Raw genomic sequence first — 18,178 nt, forward strand, 5'->3', positions numbered from 1 at the left:
CAACCATACAGTTCTTGTAAGATATTTAATTATATGTATTATATATATATTTTTTTTTCGAACTCGTAGATATTGTAAAAATGTTTAAGTTTAATAAGCCAATTACATCAAATCTACAATTTAAGCAAAAACGTTATAAACTTAAGAATGATGGACATAAAATTTAGTAATAATTCGCAGTTATAAATCAGAATGTGGTACTGCCACTTCGATAGATTTCCATTATTTCATCAAATCCAATGTCATCAGTCTGACTGCATATTTGCATAAAGTTCCAATGCAACTTGGTTCAATGCAAAGGGCGCAAAACAACGCGCGCGCATCTCGTGCCCTTATTATAATGTATTCCCATCGGTCGGGGGTCGAACTCGCTTCTGTAGGACACGGGTAAGATTCAACAGTGTAACGTTTAGCAGACGGAAGTCCCGTGGGGTTAGCGAACAGTTCCGGACGGTTCCTCGCAGAACTGTAAATACGACAAGACATCGATTTCCTTCGTAGAAAACCGAATTTCCTCAAATCCGGATATTCAAAGACTTTTTATCGGAGACAAGATGTATGTGTGTGCGTGTGCGTGTGAATAAGAACGAAAAAAAAGATTATTCTCTTTCTCTCTCTCTCTCATTTTTGATTTAAAGATTGCAAAAAATGTTTTAATATTTTCCCGCACACATCAATTAGCTCTTTCTTTTTCCTATTTCCATATATATATATATATATATTTTTTTTTTATTATATGAATATATCAAAGTAAAGATCAGTATAAAAAAAGTGAAAAATTATGTGTGTATTAAATTTACAAACTCTATACATAAGAAATCTTCATGATGTTCTTCTTCTCGTTCTTACCGAAAACTTACCTTCTGATCAATTTTTTAATCAATTATTTTTTCTTTGCTTTTTTTCCTGCGAACCCATGGTATGCGTTTCGGCCGGAGCGAGAAAACCTGCCCTTAATTAGGTACGGTAATCACGAGAGCCGAAGGGAGCAAATCCAAGTTTGATTTACCATTCACCTGTTTTATCTAGATGCAATTATGCACCCCTCGTGTATATCGGGGAATTCGTATATGGGCGGATTATGCAGAGAGGGGGGAGCCTCATCATTCGTGGTACGACTAGGAAGGTAGCGGAGCGAAGGGGAGACTTTTCGCGTTTTGTGCCGCTCCTAACTCACGTACAGCTGCATAACTCCATTGTTATATCGATTCGTATGCCATTCTCTCGCTGGGCTTTCCGCTTCATCCCTTCGGCGAAGGGCAGCGCGATGGGTCGGAGAAGTTCGCTTTAACGAGCTTTCTCAAACTCGATTTTGACAGCGAACGCGCGGGGAGGAAACGTTGACTTCGACGAAAAGCATGCACCGTGAAATAAACATTCGCACGCACGTATATGTGCATCGATCTTGCTTGTCTTATAACGCGCAAAAATTCGCGCGAAAGATCAATGTGCGATATTGATAAGCCGAAAAAGTATTGCAACCGTTGTATAAATTCTATATATCGCAAACTCTATCTCGCTTTATATATCTTTCCTCTGAAAACAATTGTTTTTGTAGCTTGTATGCTTTCTGTCCTTTGAAGACCATTTCGGCGTACTAACATACATATGCACGTTAAATTTAATTCTGTTATTTTTGTTTAAAAAACTTTAAAATAACATAAAATGTTATAATTTTCAAATTATTTCAAAGTGTTCTAACAATTAATTAAAAGATTTGTTTTATTGTTAATGAATTTTATTAAAAATAAATTATTTATTTATGTTTGTTGTGATTGATTTAAAGTTCAGAGATATGAAATATGAGTTCCTACCCTTTTTTCAGTTTCAGAAAATGGAAATTCTTTAAAGGAGAGACTTCTCGTTCCTATCGAGAAAGGTTGCATGCTTCGTTGACTTTAATTTTAGGGGACATGTCGGAAATATATTAAATATAGATCAAATTTGTGCATATCTAGGGAGTACTCTGATGGGCATATGATGACAGTGGTAAAGTCGGATAAAATTTTCCATCTCCATAATATTTCGGAAAGTATACTTCGTATCGATATGTTATTTACATATTCTTTGTATATTAAATTTTAAAAAAGACAAAAACAATGTCAAAATGTCTGACAGGTATTCTAACAAAGGTGTCGAGTTTTCAGACAATAGATGCGATAATTCACATTGCGATTTTTATGATGCAATAATTCTATGTCGAGATTAACATTTCAAGAGAATTTTCACTTAAAAAAAAGAAACAACCTTGCTAAAGCACCTATATTCGACTGACAGAAGATGCAAAACTTCTGATGCATCCTACATATGGTTATACAACTTATATGTAATACCTACATCTTTATGTTTTAAGTTACACATACAAATGATTTGATTTACTAGCGCCCGGTTTGCACAATATCTCGTCAAGCGGTCTACAGCTGACAAAAGGATAGAGATGCATTGACGGCAGCAATCAATGCCGATAATTTGTCGTCGTTACGTAGATGGGAGATAAAATTTGAACGGGGAAAACGATTGCCAGAGAAACGATGAAAATCGCAAAAGCATTGATGTTTTGTACATACTTGACACAATGACTTTTATCGACATTGCGTGATTTTCAAATACATCATCTTTGAAAAAATATACGATCGGTTTAATAGCAACAGTGATATTACTCGCATAAATATTTCTATACACACAAGTCATATTGATTCACGTCATTCAAACGAAATAAAATTTTCTGAGCATTTTTTTTCTACAATTTCTGATGTAGTAACAAATATTTTTACATCTCTTGTACATTTCTCCAAATATTTTATATACTATTGATATTGCGGATGTTATTTTGATTTTGTCCATTGATTGCACTTGCTCAACAAAAAAAGGAGAAATTGAAAAATCACAGAGATTTTTTTTCACTTGCTATCTCTCAACGATATACCGTATATCCGGCATATAGAGACCGTGTGCGAGCCGTGTGTTGGGTATACGGTCGAGATAAATCGGTGTCCTCGAAATTGCCAGGCGCAACATTTCTGTACATCAAGGCTCGCCGGCGTTTTTCCTCTCGTTTAAGATAAGCCGAGGCACTTTAAAATAATTCCGCGGATCCTCGGGCGGCTCCTAATAGCTCGGAAGCGACGCGTCTCGAGAGACCTCTTACGCGCCGGTATGGGGTCGTGCGTGTGATCTAGATTCCGGCGTATCGCACTCTTGTGAAGGAAAAAAACGGAAGTCCCGACCCGGGTCGTATGCCGTAACGACATGGAAGAGAAACGATTCTCCGAGAAGCTACTCGTAAATTCGTCGAGTTCATCGGTTTCGAATTTTGGCTGCTCAATGATCTGCCACATGTCAATATCCTTTCCTCTTCCAAGTTCCTATCTACATCGGAAGAATGGAAGGACTGAACTTGTAGAGCCTTTTCAGACGCTCCCACATTTTGCTCGTTTTACATGCAAATTACAGTCTTGATCAATTGTTGAATTAACATCGCAAATGAGTTTCTACGCCTGATAGTCGCCTCCTCTCTTGTTCTCCGTATTGTTTTTCTTTCGCTCGTAAAATATTTATGATACATTATTCCTTTGAAGTCACATGTATACATGGGAGCATCTTTCTTCATTTACTTTGATTATACATTCTCATTTATTTTTTTAAACGAGTTACTTCTGTATTTACACTTTAATACAAAATAAAATTTGCAGATATTACTAATGTGTATATTATATATTACAAGTTTCAGATATGTTTACAACTCTGTGTATATATGTGTATGTGTGTGTGGTATTTATTCTTCTCAATAATTATTATTATTGTGCTTCATATTTTCTAGAATTAATTTTCATCCATTTTTCCGTTCAGTCTTACGGATCAGTTGTTGCAAAACAATGTTAAAAATTATCTACATCTCTTTTCCTCTTTTCGCTCTCTCCTTCATTCTGATCTTTCGTCTTTTTTCATCGCTTAAGTCCTGCGACTCCTACCTCGTCTCCGTTTGCGTTCTTACAGGAAAACGAGCGGTTAATGCTTCGCGAAAGTTACGGGCAGAAAACATACTCGTCCAAGAGAATAATAGCGTATGAAGAAAGGAAACGGTGAATACCGCGGCGCCGCGTAAAATAATGCTAATGTGTCTTTATAACGGGCCGAAATTAAGTTTTATTATGACTCTAGATTTCGAATATTCTGCGACTATCCGGCTTTAACATAAACATGTCTTATTATTATCTTTAGTCATTCCTTACGAAGTGTACGGATTAAATTCATTGTATGAAATTACAAATTGTTTATAAATGCGGAGCTTTTTCTCATATAAAGTACGCTTTCCGATAAATTACACATGAATCGCTAAGGTTAATAAAACATTAAAAAATGTGAATTCTGTTCAATAAAATATAATACACACACACACACACACACACACACACACACACACACACACACACACATATATATATATATATATATACACATACAGAGCTGCTGTATAATCAGTGAAAATAAGAACTAAGCAATTCCAAGCGAGTCACTACGTGCGGGTGTTTTCGAGCTAGAACGTGAAATGCAAAGCACAAAAAAAGTAACAGAGTACGCTGCATAACAGAGGATAAGAAAAACAAGATAAGAGGAATACGATAGAAAGACAGAATAAAGAATGGGAAGGAAAAGAATCAGAGAAAGAGACAACCGTGATGTTAAAAGAAGAGCTTAATATGGTACTGCTCGATGTAATAGATGAACCAGGCAGCGACTCATCCTCTTTCAACGAAGAGAGGCAATTTTCTTTATTTCACAGCCCGTAATTATATTAAGCAGTAGTGACATCCGTTCGTTTCATAAAAGCGAAAATATAAAAGCCTTGAACTTTCGGGATTTCAACATAAACCGGACGATGTGTATACTCTGATGAAGCTTTTCATTGGATCGGAAAAACTCATGCGAGCCAATCGAGTGTGCCCCCTCGTCGCAAATATCGTTCGCGATGTTTCTCGCGTTTCATGGATTGTTTTTCGTTTCTTCTTGCTCCGTGCTCGGCGAGCAGTAATATCGACTGCGAAAAGCAGTTGATACTCGGCAGTCACGAGAGAAGGAGGGATTTCTTCGCATTCCCTTCGCATTTCGTTCTCAGGCTTGATAAATCTTCTAATGTCTTTTTCGCTCTTTCTCTGTGCCTCAATTTCTTGCGCCACATTTCTTCTTTCTTATGGTCTTCGTTGCATGTATCGTAACTGGTACGACAGTCTTCTCTTTTCCTTCTTTGAAATCCTTGCATGATAAGTTTGGTCTGAATTGTTCTTACATATATTATACTGCAAAAATGAATTTCAATTCTGATTTAGTCACAACTGGAACATTCCTATCGAATTAAATAATCATCGAGTATATCATAATATATCATAATATTTAGTAAACTGTTACATAAAATTGAAAATAATTCCGAAAGTATCGCGCCGACAGAAATTTTCGTATTTAATAACGTTCTCCGCGCCTTACAATGATTCTATTTTCGGTTATTTGTCTTTCCTGAATTTCGAAAGTCATCTGAGAATAACTTTCTCTGAATTGTTGTTTGAAGAAGGAAGCTCACGAGCTTTGATCTCGTCCCTTGAGATCTTCAGGACTGTACGGGTAAATAAATATCCCGGTAATTCGATGCGAGCCCATTAGGAGAAAAACAAAAGAGTCTGAACGGCATGGAGAAATTTTCCGGCAGATAATTGAAACTGGAGACGCATTACGCTTTTTCGAGTACCTTAGCCGGGAACATACTCCGCTTTCTGCGCGAAGTACAAACGAGTACAGGCTGTGCTGCTCGCTAACGGTACTTTTAGAAGTTTCTAAATACAACGATACAACACGAAACAACAATCCACTGTTTTTCTCGGTGCACTCAGTTTTATATTACTTAGAATCCCCTAAAATATACGTTTCCATCAATTTGCTGTTTTCGTTTACTGTTCGCGAAGCTCTCTGTTATTTCATCAAATGAGCACAAAACTTTTCTTCTTCATCTGTTCGTAGTAATATTGCGAATAAAGAAAATTGCGTAATTGCAATTCTTCTAATTGGACAGCAGTTATGCAACGATGAGTTAAAATAATAACATCATCATTTTGAAGTAATTTGTGGATGGTGAACTTTAATAAGCTCTGTAAAATCATAAAAAATTTTTTTTAGCTTCTGCATATTTTCAATATTGCTAGAAGTTTTAAATATGTAGAGCTTAAATTGTTTTTGTTGGATAAAAAATTCAATATTGAATATAAAAATATAGTAAATAATGAGTTAATTTTTCTATAAGAGTGTTCGGTTTTTGCTATCAGATTAAAAATAATTATTTTGTCTTTTTGCGCTAAATACACGAGTTATCGAACTTGATTTGCGTAAAGTGCACGAATGTAAGATACGTACTTGACATAATGCATGCTTTGTGTGCCAAGGCACAATGCGCATACGAGAACACAAAATGCACAGCGACGTAATGTGTGGATCGCGTCGGCATCAACATTTAAGCGACGTTTTCGGAAATTACGGCGGGATATAGTACGCGCAGGTGAGAAGGTTTTTGCATAAATTGTAATTAACATACCATCAATTATGATTATGACGGACACGCGTGTGGCAAGGCAGATTAATGTTTATGGGTAGCGAGCTTTATGGTCAAGAGTAATGCGAGGCGCGCAAGGTGCCAAACTGGAAATTAGATCGTAGCGCAAAGGATTTACGGTAGCCGGTAACATCAGGTAACAACGGTGTAACACTTGCTATGAAATTAATGCTAAGCTAGCAATCTCTGTTATACGGAATACCTACAGACTTATACGACTATATACTTTGTCAATGCTGACATAATCATTATTCTGCACGAAATAATTTGCACATGAAATAATTAATGTCTCTTTTAAACAATTACATTTGTATCTCACATCAAATGTTCTTTCTATTATGTGTCACTTATAAATAAATACAAGTAATACAACATGCACAAAATTACGAATTATTAAATTATACTATTATATTGTTAAAATAATTGCATTGCTAGATTTACTGAATAATAATAGCAATATTCATCAAATAATCGTGATTTATATTTTATTACATATTTTTACATATTTTAAAAATAGAGCTGCTTATAGAAATTAATAATCAGGTCAATAATCATTGGATACCATCAACTTAATGAGCAACTATAACTATGTTACATCCGATAAAACTGACAGTCAAGCGAGAGACTGAGTTTATCGCGTATTGACAATATTTTACAATAAAGCGGTGATATAAGGGGGGATTTGCTTTATATTTGAAAGTTTCACCGTTATGGAGTGCGCGGTAGCTATTCTTATAGAACGCAAAGTTAAACCCACATGGAGTTCGTAGAGAAAATGGCGCTTCCACTTCTCGATCTCACACACTACCACGCTTTATAGTTCATTTACATTGGATACCATGGGGTGTTATTAGAACTTTTCAGTCGTATAAATCTGTGCTCGCGACAATACGACTTCTCGCAAGAATGTTTTCGAGGCTATCGTAAATAGATCCTTTAAAAATGTGCATTAAATGAGACTTGGAAGACTTTTCAATGCTAATAAACTTCTTTACGTGAACATTTACAATTCATATTGGCAAATTTTTTTCATTTGAATACTGTCCTATGTCTTCGAAGAGATTATATTGAAATGTAACATTCACGAGAATTGATCGGAGTAATAGTTTTGTGCACGCTTCCTAATACTTGCCGTCTTCCTAATACTTCCTCATACTTAGTTATCGATATATTAACGTGTCTTGTACAGTAATTGTATACTCGCTCCTTTAAAGTTTTCTTCGGTAAGATTCATAATAAATCTCCGTCGTTGGCGTGAGATAATATTGCGAGAAGGCGAGATTCACGTCCGTACCACATCCGGGAATTTGAGAGCGAATGGTAGGGATTAGGGCGCGCGACCACGTTTTGAAACTTGGTGGTTTTAAGATGGGCGCGCGCGAGGCAAGAGACGCGTCGACCAAACGAATGGTCTTCCTGCTCGCGGAAGCATTTCATGCAAATTTGTCCCAGTGCGATGTCACTCGTACTTTCCAAGCCGCGCAGTAACCAGCGACCTACTTTCCGTTCTTGCGCCCTTCTCAAGAGAGACGCTCGTTCATCGCGCATACAAAGCACACTCCTAACATCGTCGGCTAAAGCGCGTTACAATTCTTTAGACAAATAATTGAATATTATATTTAGGTTAATATTACTTTATCGAAAAGACATTGCTTTAAAATAAAGGTGAGCATAAAATCAGGTACATCGATACATTTTTGAAATTTTATTCTGTACATATTTTATTTATATATTTTCTGTTATATATTTTTTTATTTGTATATTTATATATTTATATATTTCTTATATGAATATTTAGTTATATATTTTATTTATATCTTGTATATATTTTATGACTATTAATATAAAAAAATATATCCATGTTTAAAATTATAATTTAAAAAATCTCTTTTCTATACGTATTTTTATAACTGCATCGTTATTTTCATTTTCATTTTTTTTTTTCATTTCTTTCGCATATTCGCGAAGCGCGTGCGTGCTTGCGCGACTTTCAAACTCCGAGTTTCCCTATTTAGCCCTGCTACAAGAATAGCCCGCAGCATTTACGAGCGCGTCTTGAGAATTTTTCACATGCATAACGAAATAAAGGGTGGCAGGTGCGAAACGTTCCGAAGTGAGTGCACGTGCGCGCACCTACGGCCGAAAATACTGCGACCGTATCGCATCGTGTCACGCAAACCGTTCGGATTTTATTAACGCACCGGCGCGGTATCCTCTTGTCGCGCCCTTTTTCCTTCACGGGTCACGAAGTGCGTGCGTGGTAATCTAAAATTAGGATGCGGTATATTTCCCACGTCCTTATCTACCGGTCAATTACCACTCTTGTCGAGTGTTCGATAAGGATTCTCCGACTAATTGCAGCGGGAGGAGCAAGCAAATTTAATGTATCGCCACTTTATAGCTGTCGTTTTATTCGTATGGCCTGTTTCACACTTTTGTCGTATCGTACTTTGCGCATATACATATGACTGGAAATGGAATCAGAATAGTTATTGTTTGAAAAACAGATTTTTATCGCTATTATTTGATAGATTTTCAAATTTGTGCTGTTTAAAAATCCATGCATTCTATTTTTATACAGCAATCGTTATATGACTGTGATAAATGATTATAGAGAATATTGAATTTTCATTTGATATATGTAATCCATAGTTTTTGAATTTAAAATTGAAATATTGAATTGTTTAGACACATAAGCAGGATACTGGGACAACTTCTCATACGCACAATAAACTGCATACTCAATCAATTCTGTATATTCAATCTTTTCAGTACCATTCGAGGAAAATTCATTTTTTAGAACAATTTTTTATAAAAATGATAATTTCTGTCGCTAATGTTATAATCCTTAATACTCTTAATTATAATAATTAACATTAGATCTAACTAGTCTTACAAAAGTGCATCAAGAGAAGCAAATATCTATTTCTCCTTTGTATTCTCTTGAACAATACTTCTGCATGTATAAACTGCTTATTTTTTTCCTCCTTTTTTATCTATAATAGTATAATAGCATAAGTAGCTCGAAATGTTAAACTCTCAAGATTTTCTCAAAAGTTGAACATTTAAAAAGTTCAGAGGAAAAAAATTATTATATATTTATAAAAAAATGATGATTATATAAATATACAAATTTAATATGATTTATTAATAATATATCACTATTTATGTTTAATAATTTAACAAGGTCATCGCGAAAATAATCATGCAAAAACTTTTTATGTCTTGGCGAACAGAAGCCGTAATGAGAGAATATATTTCGGGGAATAGAAAACATTTCTACAAACAAGAAAACATTTTAAATCCGGCTTCTCGTCCCGTGAAAGGCACACCACCGAACGAGACTCAGTTCGGTAGGGCGGGCAGAAAGTTTAAGAGGAAGGGAGGCCCGAGTCGCGCGCAAATTGAAGCTGGGATTAAGACGTCGGGCGAGATTAAGGTTTCCATGTTGATTAATTTAAATAGTTCCGCCGTCGCTCCGCGGAGAGACAAAAGCATACCCGGTAACCGTAGCTGCACCAGGCGGCTCGAGTACATAGGGAAAGGATGCATGGTAAACAACTTACTTTTCACAGTGCAGAGGCGACCCGGAGAATTAAGGGACGTAATGCAGAGTTAAACGAAGCGCACTTAGGCGAAAGGCTCGGTCGTCGACCTGCTTTAACCAGGAATTTATTTGGATTGAGATGTACTCTTTTTATTTGTTTCTCGTCGTTTATGTAAAATTTCCGGAAAAATTGCGGAATTATTGTCATTATTAAATAGCTGGTAAAATATAATGATCTAAGAAAATTGGCATCGCGAAAAATTTGGTTGAACAAAAGATCAAAAGTTGAAAGGGAAGATATTGTATTCCGATATCTTTTGACTAATAAAGGTCCCTCGACGGTGTGCACCATAATTCTACCGTCATTGGACATCTCACTATAAAACTTGCTTTTGATACTTGAAGAAAAATGCGAAAAATATTTTTTTGTTCGATATGCTTTTGCGTTCATTGAGAAAAAATTACAATGTCAATTTAATATCTTTTGTTGTATATTTTAATATCAATTAGTCTGCATGAAACTAGTTCCTTCTCTTGTACATGTTTTTTACAAAACTTGTTATATTTTTTATAAATTATTAAATAATTAAAAAAGTTTTTTTTTATTATTTAATAATTAAAAAATTAATACTTTAATAATTAACAAATATTTCTATATAAACAAAAAATAATACACAACCGCACATTCAAAATTAAAAAGTTTTTCTATTTAAAGAGATATTATTTTGCAAAAAAGATTATGGAATTTTTTGTATTTTATAAATTTAATACTTTTTAAAAGATTAATATTGACAGTAGAGAAAATCGCGCACGCGTAAAATTTAATTATTTTAAGTAACGTCGGAAAAGATAACTGCTAAGCACAGTTACCGTTATGTTTTTCTGCGATAATACATAGCGATAGTTTATTTTTCTTATAGAAGTCGTAATATTATAGAGAGCTTCAGAAAAATAAATTCGATGTGATTTCAAAACTTTCTTAAGAACGGCGCTAATTTTTCGCAAGGAACAATGGCCGTCATCCGATCGATTCGCTAGTTAGAGAACGATAGGAAAGATAGCAAAGCGGTAAGAATAGATAAGGTAGAACATTCGAAGGAAAAGTAAAAAGAGGGAAAAGAAAGAGTCTTTATTGTTGGTCGAGTGTAGCGAGTGTTCTTTTAGCCACATCGTTGCAGTTAATAAGCGATAAATACCGTAGAGAAGCGGTTGTTCTTTCGCGTATCTATCCGAAATACGACAAAGATATCCGTTTATTCTGGTTGGTAGAAAAGTAAAAAATTTATTGTTTTTTTTATACGTATATAAATCAATATCAAGCCTTTGATATCTTGTAATGAATCATAAAAAGAGAAAAAAGATAAGTAACTTAATATCAGTGTACTACAATAAATATTTTTCTATCGCGTTGTCGATTAATCGCTTAATCGTCTTAATCGTCTTTATCATCTCGACACAATAAAAGATAAATGAAAACTATAAACATAATTCTAACATTTAAAAAAGATACAATGGCTTAAATTGATTTAAAAATTTAGACATTTTTCTACTAAAAAGTAAAAAGTTGTATATTAAAATACATATAAAAAATGTTAACCGCGTATTTTAAAATCAATTAAAAAAAAATAAAGCAAAATTAAATATTATATATTGTATACACATATAATATTTAATTAGAATATAAGCGAAATAAACGAAATTTATTTAAGCTTTCTAAAATATATGGCAAGTACCATCGTTTAGTAATATATTGAGAAAAGTTTGTAACTTTTTTTTATACAGGCCAAGTTATCGTGACCAGTCTTGGCGGATTCGGTCGTTAGTAGTCTTAGAAGGAAGCTGGAGAAGGCGTAACGGATGAGCAAAAGGAAAGATGGAATGGTATAGGAAACTCTCCTTCGTTCTCTCGGACAAGGGAGGCGCGTGTTCTTTTAGCCGCGTTGCCTCAGCAACAGAGTACCTTCCGTCTCGCTGACCTGCTGTTTCCGGTGACACCGATGGTCCTTCCTTCTCTCGTCATTTTGCCGAGACTACGCGTTTCCTCAAGGAGAAGAAAAAAGGTATACGACTGGCAGAGAAAAACTGCAAGAAAGCGTTAAGGGTCGGTGCGATTATCGTTCGAAAACGATATTCTTTGAATTAGATTTTCTGTTATCAAATTCTCTGTGATAATCTTGCGTATCCTTCGCGATTAAAATAGTTATGTGATCACTGTCGACAGATTGTTAAGACAAATTGCGATGATATATCGGTAGAAGATCTAGACTATACCGAGATAGAATTATCAAACAAGTGAGCTTTACATGACAGTAATAATGTCTTATACTCTGATACTTTGCTGACAGGATAGGTAGATAGAATTCAGAATAGAGACGCTGTCGTATAAGTATAGAATGAGATCGATACCCCTGAACGGAGTTCAAGATCCTCAAGAAAAGATCGACGAACTCGCGTGACTACCTATGAATGTGTAATGTGAAACAAGAATCCTACAATATATATATATATATATATATATATATATATATATATATATATATATATATACACACATATGTCAATCATTGCAAATAACTAATAATATATAAGATTATCCGAGACAGTTGTGTGCACATAGCTGTACAGATATTCATAATTCGAGAGAATTTAGGAAATTAAGCGCGATAAGGAACGCATTAGCAATTCCGGCGGGAGAACCTCTTAATACTAATATACGACGTGAATTGGATAATTCAAGCTACAAGCGATGTCATAAAACGTCAATATCAGACACTGTATAACCGTATCACATAATTATACGATGCAAGTGCTTGTCTTAAGCAATCAGTTTCATATATGATAGATTGCGGTTATTTTTTTCATGATAACGATAGATATGACTTTAAAGTGTTGTATTTCTTTTTGCGAACGATTCAATTAAAAACAAGAACACTTATCGTATATAATTATAAAATTGATTTACAAAATAGAACCATATAGAATGAAACTGTAGTGAAGAATATTTACTGTATTAGTATGGCGAGAGTCATGCTCAAAAGTATTCCGCATGCGAGCAATGAAATATGAATTGCGGCACGTAGTGGGCCATTAGCTGCTTGAGAAAAGAAAGAAGACGGAATGCTGAAGGATGGCAATGAGGTAGAATAAAGAACGAACTAATTCGAAATTTCGTGCGCGTCACTGACGGCGATCGACCGGCACGCTTGGCGCGAAAAGAGGGAGGACGGGGGAACGAAAATGGAAATGCCGGGACCGGGCCTGTTCAACATTCTAAATATTTTAAAAGTTCAACTCATTTGAATTGGAACATCTTTAGACATGTCTCGTTCTCACGCTCTGTACCTCCTGCTCTCCCTCTTGACTGCCTCCCATCGGCTGGTTCGTCGCAGAGTTCCCTGTACTTATCGCGCTTCCTATCGCGCTCTCGACTGCTCGGCTTTCTTCTCTTCCCGGTCGATTGATTTAGATTCTCGAAACTTTTCGCACTCGAGTTTTGTCGCGAAGACATCCTTCGTGACCACTGAGAAAGCTTTCGGCTTGGTTAAGTCAGATAAAAATCGTTACTGAACATCAAACCTGTCTGACATTCTTGTATTTTCATTGCAATAGCAATTTCGACATTAACAATGCGACAAATATTTATCCATAAATTCTGCATTCGTCTTTATATTTTTGAGATTTATTTATTTACCTTTAACCGCGTAAACCGTAAAACCGAAGCTAACGTAATAGTGACAAAATCTGTAAAGCATTAATAATTTATCGCGACACACAATTCCGAAATTCTATGTGTTAACAATTTCAATGTGTTTACAATTTCAAGATACATCAATCACGATCTATCGGTTCTTCGTAGTTGCTGGAGCTTAATTCAACCGCATAAAATCCAGCCAGCAGGTAAACCGATAAGGCTCACGCGGATTTGCTGGCCTAGCGACAAAAATCCGCTTATTCGTTCGCGCCCTCGCGAGAATTTACGTTATGTTACGTTGGTTGGAATATGGATGTGTCATATTCGGAGGTAGCATGAGAGACGTCGCATATTCGCGTATACAGATTTGCGAAATTCGCGGGTAGCGTACTAACTCACCTGGTCACGGTTGGCGTGGAAGCTACCCCTGGGGATCGCGCTGGATAACTCCGTGGACTTCCTGACATCAAGTACTCTGCAACATACAGCGAAACGTTTGTCCTTAATGCTCTACTGCATAAAGTCACACTCAGCGATCGGGTAGCGCATCCGTCTTGCATCGGTTAACGGAAATACAGACTACACGCCGCGAGTAACCAAGAAGTGTGATTACAATTATGTCCTAAAACGCTTTATTCAATCTGTGATATTAATATAACGATTTCTTACATATTGCACACACAAAATTATGAAGATTTGAAATCTCAGGGACGAGAGATCAAATTGTATCTAAATAATTTCAGCTATCTATCAATTTATATAGTATAAAGTATAAAGTCTATCTATCAATTTATATAGTATAAAGTAGAAAGAGAGATAATTAATAATAAGAATTTTTTAATTAATTTGAGAAAAATAACAATTCTCTATATTGCTGTAAAGTGTAATACAACATAAATAGAAATTCTTCGACGATTTCGAAATTCTTCTACATTCCGAGCATGTTCCAATTGTCTATATATTTGATTCATGGTTGCTGCATATTGCGGCATTTCGCTAAAACATATGCTGTCGTAACTACTGCTTAATTACTTAGACAGGTAACAGGATCTGCGGCGGACGCAGATATTCCTCTACTCTCGGCAACTTGACCTGTGTCATGCAACGAGATAATTGAGTTTATTAAACGCAAATTGTTCTCGTATTCGTAAGTGCTTTAACCCTGTTTCGAGTATGGTGTTCGCGAATTATTTAAACGGCGCGATCAAAACGGATGCGTGCTTATATTATCTATATCTAATTATTACATATGTATCGAAAAAAGGCTGAATTGAAAATAAAAAATTAATTAAAAAATCTGAGAATATATAGAGATAACGCTCGATCGTGTTAATCAAGTGTTGAGTATCTTTGTCAGAGATTTGTAGATTACGCGAATAAATAAATCGACAGTGATAAGCGTAAACGTCTGGAAAAGCGCAAATTCATAGAGATTCCGGTTATCAACGGATAGCGACGCGTACGCGTGCATAATTAATTTTCAAACTTTCTTTTCTACCTGATGGCAGGCTGACGTTGCTATTCGATTTAGCCTTCGTTCGCCGTGCGTGGTCCCCGATCTGTCGGTTCGTAACGTCATGCATATTCTAGTTGATGGGTCGTCGCGAGCTGCCTTCCTTTTATCTGTATAGTTAATGCGCTCATGACTAATGTAACCGTCAGTGACGTTTTGCTATCGATCGTGAGTAGTCGTCTGATGTTCAGTCGCCGACACAAGATCGCTAAATCTCTTTATCGAATGATTCCACATTACGCTCAATATTTTTTTTCCACAAACATCATCGGCGATAAGTTTTCCCGCGGCTCTTATTGCTTATTACATGATATATGCTTATTGTATGTAATTAATTTTTGATGTACAAAAATATTTTTTAAAAAGATTTTTCTGCATTAAAAAATAATCAATTGAGTATATCTTTTTTTTTTTTTAATAGAAACAGTATCGAATTCTCGAGTGACTGTAATGTGAAATAAATGCTTCTCCTACACCGAACGGGAAGACTTTCACACAACGCGAAAATTGGCTGTTGAATCAATAACGAGGCTGAACGGGACTTAGCGAGCGGAATCTAGAGGAAGCGGTAACGAAATATAAGAAAACAAGGATAGTTGTTCGTTCGTTTACTTTGATATACCGACACTACATCGGTTTTAACCCATAAGGTTCTTTTAACTACCGCTTTCGCCCTCTTATTTCTGCAGCAATTTGTCACTGTCTACGCTCTGAAAATCTTAACTATTTATACAATGAATGTCCGAGTATAACTTTCGAATATATTCATTACTCATTATTAATGGATTTTTTATGCCGATTTCTGCGTTTATATATTTACAGTGAAATATTGCATTATTTGAATCTCTTTATCGATATATAATAAATTGCTATGTTTTTGTAATTTCTTCAATCGTTTAACGTAGTATCGCAGCTATAATGGTAATGGAACAAAGCGCATGAAGATGACGTGCGGCAATTCGTTTGACAGCATACGTACGAGAAAGGAAATGCGTTTTCGCATAAAGCCCCGTCAATCATAAACGATCCGACCTTAGACCGGGCATGCTGCGAAATCTATGGAACGGGATCGGAATCGTCGTGTCATCGGCACTACCGTGCCATTCGCTAGTCGCAAGCTCAAAGGCTCGCTCGCAACATATAGGACGGTAACGTTTCCTTTGTAATTCTGAGCATAAATTGGCGCGTGTCAGATGCGAATGACTCGATTCCGTTGAACCGCGCGCGTACAGTGGAGTAGATAGGTAGGTAGGTAGGTAGGTACGGAAACCTGTCGACCAGAGAGTCCTGACAGCTGGTAGCACAAAGCGACGGGTTCATTCTCGCAGAGCGAGAGACTGGTTGCCAAGCTGCCGAGGCTTAGCAGCCATCCCGGCTACCGTTTGTTTCATCCGGTAGCCATGGTGATAACACGGAGAAGGTGGGTGCGACTGATCGAGGGTTCTCCGATATCTCGCATATTTTCTAGTAGCTACCCTCTCAGTGAAAGCGAGGCTCCTGGCTCGCCGGACCACCCATCGAGAATATTAACGCCCACGAAGGGATACGCCGCGTGCCTCTGTCGGGGTACTTTCGGAAGAAATAAGCTGCATACCGAGTTGTGCAAGCGCGACTGTAGCGAACATATCTCCGACAATGCCAGCGAAATGAGAGCAAGCCACTATTGTGTAAGGATTTACTGTATTTTCATATTGAGTCTTCTAAGGAGACAGTAATTCTTCCTTTGTGATCGCACTAACAACGGATGATACGCACGAGTATCTTTTTATTATGAAAATAGAACTGTTGATAATATCATTTTTCATATTAACGTTGACAGGAGTATGATTAATATTATTAATAATATTATTTAATTACATTTAATTATATTTATTAATAATATTATTTATTAGAAGTACGATTAATATTATTAATAATATTATTTAATATGTTTCAATTTAAAAAAAATAAATATTTAAGAAAATAAATATTATATAAATATTATATTAAAAAATGAATAATTATATATATTGTTGCTTAAATGAAAAAAGATATATACTATAAAAAATATACTATATTATATTTAAAATTCTAACACACGCACACACGCATATGCATACGTCACTGTCAATAGTAACTATTATTTTCCGAGATTACTAATAATATTCTAGAGATGCGGCAAAGTAGAATGCAAATTTAATTATTGAACGTCGCATTATCGAAGCAATTGTGAAATAATTTCGCCAATCTCTCTCTCCCATTATCTTGACATCATTTTTTTGAAGCACGTAAATTTCTTACATGCTAAATATTTCTGAAGGAGCTCAACGAATGAAACGATCAAGTTAGTAATGAGCGATCATTATCGTGCAGAGATTCTCAAGTAAAATAAGAGATTTTTTTTACAGTCGCTTCAAGGATACTTTCAAAGTCTTTCTTCATTAGCATTTGTTTTGGCCGATTTTAGAAAAATTCTCTTCGGAGCAATCTGCTCAGAAACCGGGCAGAAAACGATCGATTGCGTTCTATCTACGGGAGCTAAAGTCTGGCCGACCCAGCCTTCGTTCGAAAAAGTGTCATTATCTGCTAATGGCGCGGCAGCAACTAGGTTGATGCGCTCGGTCGGTTAATGACGTGACTTTCGCATTTTGCCAATGAACTATACCGATTTTATCTATGTGCTCCAGTTTTACCTGATGTCTTCCCAGAGATTCGCAAGCTCCGCAACTATCCCTCGAGAGGTTATTTAAAGGTTAAGGTTGTTTTTATTGCCACGCTGCATTCTTATCATTACTTCGTTATACATCCAAGGATTCATTCGCTGTAGGGCAAAATATCTTCAAGAATTACGCA

At 35.9% G+C, this 18,178-nt stretch overlaps 1 protein-coding gene across 4 annotated transcripts in view; it reads right to left on the reverse strand.

Moving 5' to 3' along the window:
• The window catches only part of LOC105257891 (teneurin-a), a 434,044-nt gene that overhangs the window by 146,655 nt on the left and 269,211 nt on the right, over window positions 1-18,178 (reverse strand). For all 4 annotated transcript variants that reach the window (XM_025411980.1, XM_025411981.1, XM_025411982.1 and 1 more), the window contains one exon: window positions 14,233-14,308. In XM_025411980.1, coding sequence (XP_025267765.1) covers window positions 14,233-14,308 — 76 coding nt within the window. The remainder of the gene's footprint in view (window positions 1-14,232; window positions 14,309-18,178) is intronic.

The sequence above is a fragment of the Camponotus floridanus genome, unplaced genomic scaffold (genome assembly GCF_003227725.1).
Source record: "Camponotus floridanus strain SB8 unplaced genomic scaffold, Cflo_v7.5 scaffold46, whole genome shotgun sequence".
NCBI classification, from domain to species: Eukaryota; Metazoa; Arthropoda; class Insecta; order Hymenoptera; family Formicidae; genus Camponotus; species Camponotus floridanus.